The sequence below is a fragment of the Felis catus genome, chromosome C2, assembly GCF_018350175.1.
Source record: "Felis catus isolate Fca126 chromosome C2, F.catus_Fca126_mat1.0, whole genome shotgun sequence".
NCBI classification, from domain to species: domain Eukaryota; kingdom Metazoa; phylum Chordata; class Mammalia; order Carnivora; family Felidae; genus Felis; species Felis catus.
Window position 1 is genome coordinate 128,916,848 of NC_058376.1, and position 15,722 is coordinate 128,932,569.

At 41.0% G+C, this 15,722-nt stretch overlaps 1 protein-coding gene across 4 annotated transcripts in view; it reads left to right on the forward strand.

Moving 5' to 3' along the window:
* The window catches only part of TOPBP1 (DNA topoisomerase II binding protein 1), a 61,698-nt gene extending 51,522 nt beyond the window's left edge, over nt 1-10,176 (forward strand). For all 4 annotated transcript variants that reach the window (XM_006936405.5, XM_006936406.4, XM_006936407.3 and 1 more), the window contains 3 exons: nt 217-306; nt 476-637; nt 9,256-10,176. In XM_006936405.5, coding sequence (XP_006936467.1) covers nt 217-306; nt 476-637; nt 9,256-9,396 — 393 coding nt within the window. In that variant the 3' untranslated portion in view covers nt 9,397-10,176. The remainder of the gene's footprint in view (nt 1-216; nt 307-475; nt 638-9,255) is intronic.
* The last annotated feature ends 5,546 nt before the right edge of the window (nt 10,177-15,722 follow it).

Consider the following 15,722-nt stretch of genomic DNA (forward strand, 5'->3'; position numbering starts at 1 on the left):
GTAAAGCATTTTCCTTCATCTTAAAGTATTTATTGATGGCCTACTGTGTGCCCAACACCCTGGCTGTGTGTTTCAAAGTATTCTGACCAAAGACAATTACCACTTGTGGCAGAAGTAAAGGTTATTTGTTGACATAAAACTAAATTTACAGATAAAATAATGTATTTGTATTTTATTTCCCAAATAATTTCAACACTGGTATTTTTTCATTTGTAGGGGGCATTTAGTGGGTGGAAGGTCATCTTACATCTTGACCAGTCCCGAGAAGCAGGATTCAAACGCCTTCTTCAGTCAGGAGGAGCGAAGGTTTGTATTGAGTCAACTTACTAAATTTTTTACACAAGTTATTTTCTAACCATGATTGCTGTGATCAGGTGATTTTCTGTACTTTATGAGATGGTAATCCTCAAGCACAAATTATACAGTTGAACTACTTTGGGACAATGATAGATTGTAATGTTTTTTTCTTCTTTAGGTGCTACCTGGTCATTCTGTACCTTTATTTAAAGAGGCCACACATCTCTTCTCTGACTTCAGTAAACTGAAACAAGATGACTCAGGAGTTAACATAGCAGAGGCTGCTGCCCAGAATGTGTACTGCCTGAAAACAGATTACATTGCTGATTATCTGACGCAGGTTTGTACGAGTTTGTCCTTGCCCTCCTCATCCCCAGAGACAGGCTTATATGCATAGGGAGGTGACCGCACAACAAAACCCTTGTTAGCTTATGTATTAATAGAATATTCGTCTCCTGTTCTCCTCTATGCAGTTCCTTTCTGTTTCATTCTGTTTTTTATAATAACACATATGTAAACATTGAACTTGGAGTTAAATGAGGCAGGTATAAAAATCTAGGTACCTCTAAAAGCTTTAAAACTGCTTTTTAATTAAGGTAAGCCAAAACTCAGCCTGCTGTGTAGGTTTTGCTGTTTGTGTTTGGGAGTTGGCTCAGGATTTATAGAAAGAATGGCTAAAACACGTTTATGTTTTTTTACGTTTTTTTTCTTCCTTTTTTTTTTTAAAAAGCCTTTATCATAAAGCAGTGAGGTGTACCGAAGAGGAATTAGTAAGGCAATACTAACTCCTAGAAACACCTAAATAACTTTTTAAAAATCTCGAGCTTTTTCTTTCCCTGCCTCTCTTGGGGCTGTGTTGGGAGTTGGGTACTAGATGTCTGGAGGAATGCAGTGGAGGAGTAGTAGGGTGCTCTGTATTTCTGTGTCTCAGCTCACCACTGCCTACCTAGCTCTCAGAAGTAGCTCAAAACAGAACACTTGCGTGGAGCAAAGCAGCAGAATAGGGAGGGGAGAGTGTCGACTTCATGTTCAAGCTCATGGTCGAGATAAGCTAGGTACAAGTACAACTCAGATAGGCTCACCGCAGTGTTCTGACCTCAGGTTAAAAGCTAGGTGCACTGGGGGGAATGAATGAATTAAAAAAATAAAGGTGGGTGCAGTAGCCACAGGGATCCTGGTGATGATAGCTTTTAGCTTGTCTTTAGCCACGTGGCTCCAATCTGGACAGTCAGCCTCTACTTCTGTGCACTGCTGTCCTCCCAGGACCTCCATTCACTATCCTTTCTCTTTGTCAGACCTCCTGTTTCTGAATCCCATGTCATCCTGATCTCTCCTTTTGTTGAGGGTCATCTTATAGTAATTACTTGAGAAAGCACATGAGAGATAAACAGAGATTTTCTATGTGTGAAAGTTCTTTCTTCTGTGCTCACACTTGACTGATAGATAAGTTCCAACCCAGCCTTTGACGCCCATCCAAACTGTTTTCTCCTTGGACTTTTGATTGCTTGTCTCCTTGCTCCTAGTATTGCTGTTGGGTAGTTAAAGCCTTCCTGATTCATAATCTATGTAACTAATCTAGTAGGAAGCTCTTTTTATCCCTAGTTTTCTAAAATTTCAAAATGATAGGTTATCATGTGGGTCTGTTTATATAATGCCATACATGATAAGCCTCTTCTGGTCTGGTAACTTGTATCTTTCAGTTCTGGGAAATCTTGAATTATTTCAGTGATGATTTTTATTTTCCCTCTCCATTTTCTGTTCATTCCTTCTGGTACTTCTGCTACTTACATATTGGATTTTCTTATTTCGCAAGTATTTTTAATCTTCACTTTTTGAGAGGTTCCCTCAGTTCATTCTTCTCCTTTTGTTAGCTCTTCACTTGGGTATCATGTTTTTATTTATTTTTTTTTTAATTTTTTTTTCAACGTTTTTTTTATTTTTATTTTTGGGACAGAGAGAGACAGAGCATGAACGGGGGAGGGGCAGAGAGAGAGGGAGACACAGAATCGGAAAGAGGCTCCAGGCTCCGAGCCATCAGCCCAGAGCCTGACACGGGGCTCGAACTCACGGACCGCGAGATCGTGACCTGGCTGAAGTCGGACGCTTAACCGACTGCGCTACCCAGACGCCCCAGGTATCATGTTTTTAATAAGCAAGACCTTTTTTTAGTTTTTTTGAATTTACATTTTAGTATTTTAATAACATCTTTTTTTGCTTCATAGATGTGATACCTTCTACTAGATGTCAGGATTTACTGGTTTATTTTTCAAACTTCTCTTATTTCTGCATACTCTCCGCATCCACTAAGCTGCATTCACCTCTTTGGGTCTTTATCTTCCATGTTAGAGGAATTTATCAGACATTTGGTAATTCTTGGCTTTCTGTTCATGGTTAAGAGTAGAGGATTAAAAGCTGATTGGAAGTACCGAGTGCACAAGTCTTGGCAGCTTTGATCTGAATGCAGTAGTCTGGGTGGTCTAGTTATTGGGGACTCTCTTCTAGGTTCATACTTTCATGTACTTCTTGAATTGTTTCAGTTGATTCAAAAAGGAGTCTTCCTGTGGATAGAGTGTATTATGCTAAGTGAAATAAGTCAGTCAAATAGCCTGTGATTTCACTCATATGTGGAATTTAAGATACAAACCAGATGAACATAAGGGAAGGGAAGCAAAAATAACATAAAAACAGGTAGACAAACCATAAAAGATTCTTAAATACAGAAAACAAACAGGGTTGATGGAGGGAAGGGGGTGGGGGGATGGGCTAGATGGGTGATGCATACTAAGGAGGGCACTTGTTATGATGAGTACTGGGTGTTATATGTAAATTATACACATGAAACCAGTTTACTGTACGTGTTAAGTAGAATTTAAATAAACAATTGACATGAAGAAAAACAACAAGGAGTCTTGCAATCTGCCTCAAGGAGGAGTCTGGCCACCTTTTGTTTTACCTGAGATGCAATTGACATAACATTAATTTCAGATGTCCAACATAACAATTGCATGTGTTAATATATATATACAAAATGATCACCATAAGTCTAGTTAATATCCATCACCACACATTGACAAGTTTTCTTTCTTGTGAGAACTCCCAAGATTGAGTCTCTTAGCAACTTTCAGATATACCATACAATATTAACTGTGGTCACCATATTGTACATTCTATCCTCAGGACTTATTTTATAACTGGAAGTTTGTATGTCTTGGTCACCCTTACCCATTTCCCTAAGCCCTCCAGCCCTTCATCGGGCAGCCTCTCTTTGGTTCTGTGTGTCTATCACATTTGGGGGATTTGTGGGTTTTATTTTGGTTTTTGTTTTAGATTCCATTTACAAGTGAGATCATCTGGTATTCTTTTATCCGACTTATTTCACTTAGCATTAAGGCCATCAAGGTCCATCCATTTTGCTGCAGTTGGCAGGGTTCCTTGGCTGAAATATTTTTTATGGCTGATTAATCCATTGTTGTGTGTATATTAGGTTTTTATTCATGCAGGTACTCAGGTTGTTTTCATATCTTGGCTATTGAAAATAATGCTGTAGGGGCGCCTGGGTGGCTCAGTCAGTTGAGTGTACGACTTCAGCTCAGGTCATGATCTCACGGTTCGTGAGTTCGAGCCCCGCATTGGGCTCTGTGCTGACAGCTCAGAGCCTGGAGCCTGCTTCCAATTCTGTGTCTCCTTTCCTCTCCCCCTCACACTCTGTCTCTTTCTCTCAAAAATAAACGTTAAAAAAATTTTTTTTAAAGAAAATAATACTGTAATGAACATAGGGGTGCAGAAATCTTTTCAAATTGTTTTCATTTTGGATAAATACGTACAAGTCAAATTGCTGAGTCCTAGGTAGTTCTATTTTTCATTTTTTTAAATTGAAATATACAGTGTTGTATTAGTTTCAGGTGTACAATATAATGATTCAGTAATTCTGTACATGGTTCAGTGCTTATCAAGAGAAGTATACTCTTAAGGTAGTTCAAGTTTTAATTTTTTGAGGAAAAAAATAATGGCTGCACCAATTTATACCCCACTAAGAGTACAAAGAGTTCTCTCTTCTCCATATCCTCACCAACACTTTTTAATTCTAATGTGTTTGGTAATATTTTTTTATGGTTTTGATTTGCATTTCTTTGATGATAAGTGACGTTGAACACCTTTTCACGTACCTGTTGACCTTCTATATGTCTTTGGGAAAATGTTCAGATCTTCACATTTTTAATCAGATTGTTTTGGATATTAACCCCTATCAGATATATGATTTGCAAATAATTTTCTCCCTTTGTTAAGTTGCCTTTCTTTTTGTTGATGGTTTCCTTTGCTGTGCAGAAGCTTTTTAGTCTGATGTCATCCCACTTATTAATTTTTGCTTGTGTTGCTTTTGTTTTTGGTGTGAAGTCCAAAAAATTTTTACCAAGAGAAATGTCAAAGGAACTCACTCATTACAGGGGCGCCTGAGTGGCTCAGTCAGTGAAGCGTCCAGCTTCCTCTCAGGTCATGATCTCGTAGTTCGTGGGTTTGAGCTCCACGTTTGGCTCTGTGCTGACAGCTCAGAGCCTGAAGCCTGCTTTGGATTCTGTGTCTCCCTGTCTCTGCCCCTCTCCCGCTCATGACCTCTCTTTCTCTCTCTCTCTCAAAAATAAACATTAAAAGAAAATTTTTTTTAAGGAGCTCCCTACAGATTTCTTTTAGTTTTATGGTTTTATGTCTTGGGTCTTTCATCTAAATCTTTAATCCATCTTGAGTTTATTTTTGAGTATGATGTAAGATCATGGTCCCATTTCATTCTTTTACATGTGGCTGTCTAGTTTTTCCAACACCATTTATTGAAGAAACTATCCTCTTCCCATTAGATATTCTTGGCTCTTTTGTAATTGACCACAAATCCCTGGGTTTAATTCTGAGTTTTCTATTCTGTTCTATTGATCTCTTTGGATGCCAGTACCATACTGTTTTGATTGCCATAGCATTGTAATATAGTTTAAAATCAGGGAGCATGATGCCTCCAGCTTTGTTCTTTCTCAAGATTGTTTTGGCTATTTGGAGTCTTTGTGAGCCATACAGATTTAGGTTTGTCCGATCTCTGGTAAAAATATGCCATTGGAATTTTGATAGGGATTGCATTGAATATGTAGATTTCTTTGGGTAGTGTGGGCATTTTAACAATGTTAATTCTTCCAGTTCTTGAGCACAGATATCTATTCATTTGTCATCTTTTAAACAGGGTATCTTTGGGTCTTGCTTGTTAATTCTTTAGTGTAGTTATTGATATGACTGGGTTTATGGTTTTTTGCAATTTGTTTTCATTTTCTCTCCTTTGTTCTTGTGTTCTTCCTTTCTTGCCTTTTTTTTTTGCTTGGCGGCAGGGTGTGTTTTGCTCTACAGATTACAATATACTTCCTTAACCTTTCATAGTCTAGGTAGAATCATGTGCCACTTCACACAGAAGGCAGAAAACTTGGAATCATACGGGTTCCTTTGCTTCCCCTGTCCTTTAAATTCGGAGACAGTAAACTGTAGCTCACAGGCCAGATCCTATCCCCTGCCTTTTTTATAAAGTTCTACTGGAACACAGCTGCATTCATGCATTTGCATATTCTCTGTTCTTTTGCACTGCAACAGCTGGCTTGAGTAGTTGCAACAGACCATCTGTCCTACACAGCCTAAAATATTTAATGTCTAGTTCTTTAATGTAAAGCAGGGGCCAGCAAACTTTCTGGTATCAGTTTTCCTTCAGCCTGAAAAATTTTGGTTTGTAGTATAAGTCTGATGGGACCAATTCTAGTGGGTTTTTTTGGTTTTTTTTCTGTTTTTGAAAGTGTCTATTTTACCTTTATTCTTGAAGGATCTTTTTGTAGGATATAGGATTTGGGGTTGATATTTTTTTTCTTCTTCTGCTACTTTAAAGATTCCACGTTCTTGCGGCCTCCATGGTTTCTGATAAGAAGTCAGTGGTAATTTGAATTCTTCTGTATGCAATGCAGTATGTCATTTTTTTTTTTTTCCTGACTGTTCACAATTTTCATCTTTGGTTTTCACCATTTATGATATTTCCAGATGCTGTTTCTTTATATTAATCGTGCTTGGTTTCTGCGGAGCTGTGTCAGTCTGGAACTTTCACCAGATTTGAGAAATTTTGGTCATTATTTCTGCTCCATTAGGAATTTAGTCACTCATACCTTTTGATATAGTTCCACAGGTTCCTAAAGCTGTGTTTAGTTTATTTGCAGTCATTTTTCTGTGTTTTTCTGATTGACTAATACCTCTTTATCTGCCTACAACTTTACTGATTTTTTTCTGTTATTTTCATTCTGCTCTTAAGCCTATTCCAGGAGATTTTTTTTTTCAATACTAAATTTTGTTGTATTTAAATAGGCTTCACCCCCAGCACAGAGCCCAAGGCAGGGCTTGAACTCACAACCCTGAGATCAAGAGATGGAACACATAACCAACTGGGCCACTCAGGCACCGTGAAATTAAGTTTTTTTGTATCTGGAATCTCTGTGGCTTCTAGTTCTGCTTTTTCATTTCACTCAAGTGTAATAGCTGCTTTTGTATCACTGGTTACTATCCAACATCTGGGTCATGACAAAATGTTCAATTTATTTTGAGTTAATTGTAGATTTAAAAATGCAGTTATAAGAAATAATGCAGTGTCCCCCAGTAGATAAGGTCTTGCAAAAATGTAGTAAAATTTTACGGCTAGGGCATTGACATGATGCAGTCTATGTGTATTCCAATACCCCCCACTTCTCCTTATGTGTCTGCCACCACAGTCAAGATACAGAACACTGTTACTAGAGCCATCCTTCATTTTGGCTTTTCTTACTCACACCCACCTCCTTCCCTTCATTCTCTTCTCTGAGCTGTCTTACTTCTGGCAACCACTAATCCATTGTCAGTTTCTGTAATTGTGTCATTTAAAATCTTAAATGGAATCAGTATAGTGTCTAATATTTGGCTTTTTTTTTAATCAAGTTGTTACTTGTATCAATTTTATCTTTATTGCTGAATAGTTCAGATGTACTACAGCTTTAACCATTAACCTATTGAAGGACATCTGGGTTATTTCTAGTTTGGGGCTGTTATTGAATAAAGCTGCTCTGGGGCACCTGGGTGGCTCAGACACTTGAGCAGCCAACTCTTGATTTTAGCTCAGGTCATGATCTCCCAGTCATGGGATTGAGCCCTGCTTTGGGCTCTGCACTGAGTGTGGAGCTTGCTTGGGATTCTCTCTCTCCACCCCCTCTCTACCCCTACCCAACTCCCACGTGTGCTCTCAAACATTTTAAAAAAAAAAAAAAGCTGCCATGAACATTTGTGAGAAAAGATTTCATTACACTGGGATAAATGATTGAGAGTGTGTTTTCAGAGTGGTCATATTTTAAATTCCTACCAGTGTTGTTTTTCTGTATCCTTATCAGCATCTGTCTCTTATTTTAGCCATTCAGTTGATGTGTAGGTAATCTCTCACTGTGGCTTTAATGTGCATTTCTATAATGGCTCATCAGAGTAACTGTGATATGCTTTTGTCCTCTTCATAAAGGTCCTATGAGGTGTGAGGTTCATGTAGGTATGAAATTTAGGTAAAAAATGGTCTTAGAATGTCCAGTTGCTCCACCATAAAAACCATCCTCCATTTAGTTGCTTTGAACCTTTGCCAGAATTCACTTGGGCATGTTGTGGGGGCTATTTCTGGGTTTTCCATCCTACTCGTCTAGGTGTCTTTACCTCTGCAATAGCGCGTCCTGTTATACATGTAGTAAGCCCTAATGTGAAGCAGTCCTCTTTACTCTTCTTTTTCAAGACAGTCTCAGCTGTTCTAGGGCCTGCACCTTTCTGTGTAAGTTTTTAAATAAGCTTATTTACATGCCTGCGAAAACATTTTGCTACCATTTTGATAGGAATCACATTAAGACTATGAGTGAATTGACATCTTTACTATATTAAGCCTTTTGGTCCATGAACACAGCATGTCTACTTAGGTCGTCTTTGATTTCTTTCATCAGCATTTTGTAAGTTTCAGTATATGTTTTAGGTTTTATATCTATTTCTTTTTTGGGCTTTTGGATTCTAATTGTTTTTTCTTGAGAATGGGTCATGTTCTTCAGATGTGGAGTAATTTTGGATATATCTGGACGTTATAAGTTGTAGAAACTCTAGATTCTGTTGTGTTCCTCAGGAGAGTGCCATTCTGTTTGCTTCGCAGGCACCTTCTGCAATACGTGGGGGCTTAAATCTTTAGCCTTACGTTGAGCCACCTCTGTACATCCATGGGGAGAAGTGAAAGATTTGGGCAGAGTTCACAACAGACTTTGGGACTTCCCCTGCTCCTTCCTGAGATTTCCCACCTCATTTTCCAGTGGCTGTGGTGTTTTCTGTTGAGGTTTAGCCAGACCACATGACACAGACTGGGGCTTCTCCTCAGACCAAAAACAAACAAATGACAAAAAGAGAAACTCACCCTAGTATTTGCCTGATCTCGTTTCCTCTCGTGTGTCTTGTGTTAGGTGCTTTTAATATATTTGGGTCACAAGTTGTCATCCAGGGGAAGAGTCCAATCAAAAGATTCATTTTCATGTTATCCCGTCTGCCATCTTGCTAGAAAACCAAGTTTTATCACACTTGTAATAGGGAGGAAAGGTCCTTTTCAGCCAGGATATGGTTATAAGAGAATTGCAAAGGTTTTTGAGGCAGGTAGAGTAGAGTATATGAATTTTGGCTTTGCCACCTGCTAGTTCTATAATATTATTTGACCTTTATCTTATCTGTAAAATAAGTAAAAAACTATGAGTTTTTCTGATAAAAGGTGAGATTTTGTCACACACAGTCTGTTCCCTAAATGTGACAAGGGCTAGGTAGCACCTTAAAAGACAAAATTATTTTGGTTAAAGAATTACCTAATAACACTTTGAAATCTGAAAAAAAAATGAACAATGTTGTTTTTCCCCGCTTTTATAGGAATCCCCTCCTCAAGTAGAAAACTACTGTCTGTCAGAAACTATTTCATTTCTTCAGAATAAGGAACCTGGGCCTGGATCATCACAGAAGAGGAAAGCTCCTACGGAGAAAAACAAACTCAAACGACCTAGAGTAAACTAATCGTGTTTACTCTTCAGTGACCAAACCTGATCTTTTTAAATTACAAAACCTGAATGCTGCGGTCATGGATTTGCATAGTGATTTAAAGACAAGTGTCTGAAGAATTCAGGTTCAGCGTATAATAATGACCTTGCTTGAAATTAGTTTTTAACACCTGAAATTTTAATCACTGCAACATTAACTGTCTTACTTGAAATAACAACAAAATACAAATGCTCCTCTAGCTTGTCATTAAACCACATTGAAGTGTGTAAGGGACTTTTTATTTATTTTCTTGTAAATAGGTGAGGCTGTAGTTTAGTGGAAGTTTTAGCAAGGTGATGGATTTTACCTTAAAATGCCTGCATTAATTCATAACAAGGAAGTTATCAATTGGGATTTATTCACGTTTCCCCTGATTCTCCTCACTACTTTCCTGCTTTTTAACAGGAGCCTGAGCACAAGGTTTAATGAGGAATCAAGGCTTTAAACTAAAATGTGTGAGTGTATATATATATGTACATGCATGTTTGTACAAATCTCCATGATATTTGCCAAGTTTGGGTGCTAAAACTTGGAAAACAAAGAATAAAAAAAAAAAAAAACCAAAGAAAACCTATCTGAGCAACTAGTTTAAGTAATCTCTACACCCAACATGGGACTCAGACTTATGACCCTAAGATCACATCACACGCTCTACCTACCTACTGTGCTGGCCAGGTGCCCCCCATTCAATTAAGTTTTTAAATGCAAAGCATTTCTCTTGTTGAAACAATAAATGATGTGTAAAATTTAGCTTAAGCAAATTGCTCTATTTCTCATTTATTTAGAATACTGTATTAACTGGGTTTAAAAAAAAACCCTTTTGTTGGAACTATAAAATTGCATTAGCCTTTATTAATCTAATCTGAACCCCAAGTACTACATGTGTTACCACAGGCCTCTACAGGTAAAGCTACCTCATTTTGTTGAAGGGACAAACCGGAATTAGAACCATGGTTTTTTTATGTAAATGGTCCCATTCCTGATGATTTTCTGAAAGGCAAACTCAAATGGTGATGGGTCCAAGTTCTTAACCTGGAACAAAACCTCTCAAGTTTTTATCAGATCTTCCTCTGAATGGAGGGAAATAATGGGTTATCGCAGCCCTCACAATTGGCCCTTCAAAGTTTTCAGCTTTGAGCTAATTCACGGCTTAGGACAAAAATTCCTACACAAATAGCCTTCGAATGTAAACTTCACCCTCCCCACATAGAAACCACATTGGCCTGTTTTTTATCAGCCATTTTGGCAGTAAAAGATCCTATTTCTCTCTATCCCACATAAAATTATATAATGTACCATATTCTTTTTTGCCAAGATTATGAACGGTTTCTCCAGTCAGTTCTGAAAACACATAGAGTCCAGATGTCCACTCCTCCCGATTCTCCAGAATCTCTAGATCAACAATTTTGGCTTTGTCTTTGCTTCATAGGCCTTCTTACATGCAAACAATGCCAAATAGGAAACTCTCTCATTTAAGAAGAAAAACAAAAGCTTTCCTTAGTTATTCTTAGTTTCTCCAAAGAATTGCAATCGCCTTTTAATGTGACACTTAAATTAGCATTTCATATTCCTCCATGCATTCTCTTTTACATCTGCCTGGTGTCCAGCATTCATTAATCCAGCAAATACTGTAAGTAGTACGTGGGATTCAGGAGCAAACCACCTGGAAAGCATGCCTGCTCACAGAGATTAAAGAGGCAGGATCTGTATTACAGACTCTGTGAAACAATTCAAATTCAGAAGTTGAAGCCTAACCCCCAAAGTGACTGCTTGGAGATAGGGCTTTTAAGGAGGTAATTAGGTTAGACAAGATCTTAATGTTTATTTTTGAGAGAGCATGAGCAGGGGAGGGGCAGAGAGATGGGAGACAGAGGATCTGAAGCGGGCTGTGCACTGTCAATGCAAAGCCCAACGTGGGGCTCGAACTCATGATGAACTGTGAGATCATGACCTGAGTCGAAGTCACTCAACCGACTGAGCCACCCAGGCGCCCCTAGAGTGCAAAGATTCTTAACCTGGGGGCCATAATGGCTGGAATGGACACAGGAACAATTTGGTATATGTACACTTTTAGGGCAGAGCTCCTAGTTTTAGAACTCACATCTATAATTCCCCACTCCAAATAGACAAACCACTGTTGTAATTAATCTAAACCTGTTTCACAGGTGCACCTCTCACCCAGAGGTGCTTTAACACACATTGCTCTATATCAGGGGTTGCCAAACTTTTCTATAGAAGTCCAGATAGTAAACATTTTAAGCTTTGTGGGCTGGATCTTTGTGACATTTTCTCCCCAACCTTTTAAAACCATAAAAAAATCACAGCTACACAAAAATAGGCAGTGGGCCACAGAACACTGACTCCCACTCTATAATCCTAAAAATACTTTTAATCTAGATCTATCAACAAAGCAAAGCACGCAGCTCTTTGTTTTGCTGCAATCTCAGCATAAACCTCGCTTCTGGTTCGCAACCCAGTCAGGAGGGACCTCACGACCTCTAGCAAGCTCCCCGACTGAAGAGCTTGAATCCCACATCTGGCACTCCCAACTTTTAAGAGCCACATCTGAGAGATGAGACCCCAGAACGACTAGCTTTGAAAGCCAAAGGGACTTGTATCCAGGAGACCCACAAGGCTGCAGCAATCTGAGAAACAGCTCTTAAAGGGCTGGTGCGGACTCCAGGGCCCAGAGCAGAGGCAGCTGACCAGAAAGTGCCCGTTTTGTACAAGAGGCCTAGTTGCTTATCTTAAAGCTCCAGCCTGAGGGGCAGGCACCCAATTTAAAACGCATAGGCCCTACTGAAATACTCTCCAAAGTCTGATACCTGGCAGGCGCCATCTTGCCCTCTCCCTCTGCACGCCCCCCCCCACTGTCCCCCCCCCAACCCCCACCCCCACACACACTGGGAAAGGAGCTCGTGCACCCATGTGGTGCTCTGCTTTTATGTCTGGTGCCCCAGTTTTTGCAGCAACTGCCACCCAGGGGACACCTCTTGATCACCCGGCACAAGCAGCTTCCATTTGGGGGTTCCATGGGACTATTAACAAATGCAGCAACAGTTCTTAACTGGCTACCGCCTCCCAGGGCGCAGTGCGGAGCCAGCCACCGAAACGTAGCCCCAGACTTTTGAAGGAGGCCATGTTGCTTATCTTAACCTTCAGCCTGAAGGGCAGGCTTCTGATGTCACACATCTAGAGGCCTGTGGGCACGGTTTCTGCCCCCTCCTCTGGCCTCACTCCCGGTCACTGGCATTTCCCAGGGAGGAGCTGGTGCACATATCTGGTGCCCAGGTTTGTGTGGTTTCTGTCTAGAGAACACCCCTGGTCACCTGGCTCTGGTGGCCAGCAGGGCTTAAGTTCACAGGTCCCGTATTTTAACAAATGCAGAAAGAGTGCTTCACTGGCTGCCTCCTGGGGCACAGCCTGGGGACAGCCACTGAAACACACGGCAGTCTTTCTGTGAGAGCTCTGTCAGCTTAGCTTTATGGCTGTGGCCTGAGGGGCTGGCTTCCAATTAAAACATGTATCTAAGGGCCAGTACAATCCTCTCCAGAGACCTGAGTGCGATGCTATCTTCAAATTCCCTCTGCCTTGCTCCAGGTCACCAGTATCTCCTAAAAAGGAGCTTGTGCACACATTTGGTGTCCCACTTTTTGCAACTACTGCCTAGGAGACACCCCTTGACCACCTGGGTCTGGTGGCCAGCAGGTCTTATGTTCATGGGTCCCACGGGGCCTTGATAGTCCAAGAAACAGTTCATAAGTGGCTACCACCACCAGGGTCCAGCAGACTGAAACAGAGAGCCTGGAGGTGTGTGAGAGGCTGATTAGCTCATAGCTGTGGTCTGAGAGGCTGGCTTCTAATTGAATACACATCTGGAGGCCAGGAAGGGGGTCCAGTGGGCACCATATTCTCATTCTCCCTCTGTCCTACCCAGGTCACTGGTGCCTTTGGGAAAGGAATGTGGTGCCCCAACACCATCTGGTACCACAGCACTTATACCACCCAAAAGGTTCCTTGATAGCCTGGCTCTGGTGGCTGGTGGGGCTTCTGTTCAAGGTTCAATGGGACAGTAGCAAATAAAGAAACATTTCTTAACTGGCAATCACCCCAGGGCTCAGTACAGAGGGGGCAGACAGAAATGCTCATTTCCCACTCTTCCCTGAAAAAGGTGCATTTGCATACTTTAAAAGCTTCCGTGTGAGGGTCTGACTTCCAACCAGCCTGAATCTGGGTACTGACTGAGATCCTCCCCTTTGGGACATGGGCAGGTCTTGGCATACTTTCAACTACCAGGAATCAGTAACAGTAAAGTAAGCCGCTGGTACAATCACAAAGGTTGATGAGACACTCAAGAGCTAGGGCAGGGTTGAACAGTAAGGATGGTCTCCTACACTAGCCCACTCCTTCAAAATTGAAAGGGGTGGCTCTGTCCTCTAATACACAGAAACCAACAGAGAGGAAAAGAAAGAATAAAAACCTCAGAATAAGGGGCACCTGGGTGGCTCAGTCCATTAAGCATATGACTCTTGACTTCGGCTCAGGTTGTGATCTCCCGGTTCGGGAGTTCGAGCCCTACATCCAGCTCCGCACTGACAGTGCGGAGCCTGCTTGGGACTCTCTCTCACTGCCCCTCCCACTTCCCTCTCTCTCTCAAAATAAAAAAATAAAAACTTAAAAAAATAAACACCTCAAAATAAGACCATAGTGAAATGGAGGTAAGTGATTTACCTTATAAAGACTTCAAGATAATGGTCAGAAAGATGCTCACCAAGCTCAAAATAATCAATGAACGAAGTGAAAATTTCAACAGAGAGGAAATATAACAAAGTACCAAACAGAAGTCACAGAGCTGAAGAATACAATAGCTGAACTAAAGGAAGCTAGATAGGGGCACCTGGGTGGTTCAGTTGGACTAACGCGTCTGACTTCGGCTCAGGTCATGATCTCACCATTCGTGAGTTTGAGCTCTGCATCGAGCTCTGTGATGACAGCTCAGAGCCTGGAGCCTGCTTCAGATTCTGTGCCTTCCTCTCTCTGTTGGCCCCTCACCCACTCATGCTTTCTCTCTCTCTCTCTCTCTCTCTCTCTCTCTCTCTCTCTCTCTCTCTTTTTCTTGCTCTCTTTTTCTGTTTCTCTCTCTCAAAAATAAGCATTAAAAACACACACACATGAAAACAAAAGGAGGCTAGATGAAGCAAAAGAAAGGATCAGTGAACTCAAAGACAGGGCTGTGGAAATCAATGAATCAGAACAGCAAAAAGAAAAAAGATGAAAACAAGTGAATATAGCTTAAGGGACTTACAGGACATCATCAAGAAAATCACTATATGCATTACAGGGCTCTCAGAAGGAGAAGAGAGGAGGGAAGAAAATGTATGAAGAAATAATGGCCAAAAACTTCTCTAATCTGGGGGAGAAAATAGGCATCTAGACCAAGGAAGCCCATAGAGTTCCAAATAAAAAGGAATCCAAAGAGACCCCCACCAAGACATGTTATAATTAAAGTGTCAAAAGTTAGAGACAATAAGGGGGAGCTTAAAAAGATGGCAGAGTAAGAGGATCCTGAACTCATTTCCTCCCACAGACACATCAAGCCTGCAGCTAAATATAGTGCAGCTCACTCTGTAAATGACATGAAGATTGGCAGAACAGCTCTTCCACAGCTGAAGTCATAAAGAGAAAGCCATATTGAGAAGGAAGGAGGCCAGAGATGTGGTTAGGAACTAAACTCCCAGTGTGGTGAACCACAGGTAGGGAACCACACGCACAAGGGTTATCACAGTACAAAGATCCTCCCTGAGGAATGAGGGGATCAAGCCCCACATCCAACACACCCTGCCCTGGGAAGACAAGCCCCCATTATTTCTGGCTTTTAAAATCAGCAGGGATTAATTCTGGGAGACCCAGAGGGATACAGAAAACAGAGACTCCACTCTTAAAGGGCAAACACACTATCACTCACTCCAAGACCCATCACAGAGGCAGCAGTCTCAAAAGCACCTGGGTTTCATGTGTAAATTGATGGACTGTAGGGCATGTGTCAGAGGGGCAAGAATCTGTAAGAACTTTCTCCAGGATAGAAGTGCTGGCACATATCATTTTTCTTGCCCTCCTTCAACCTAACTGCCCCAATGCTGATGAGAGCCAGTTTGGACACTCTCCATGTAATGGTTAACATCACTCACCCCACCCCAGCATTTCCCTTCAGACCCACACCACCCACCCCAGCAGGTGCTCCTCCAAAGGAGCTCCTGCCCAGCCACACCCAACTGACAACCTTGGATGGGACCAGCATCCTC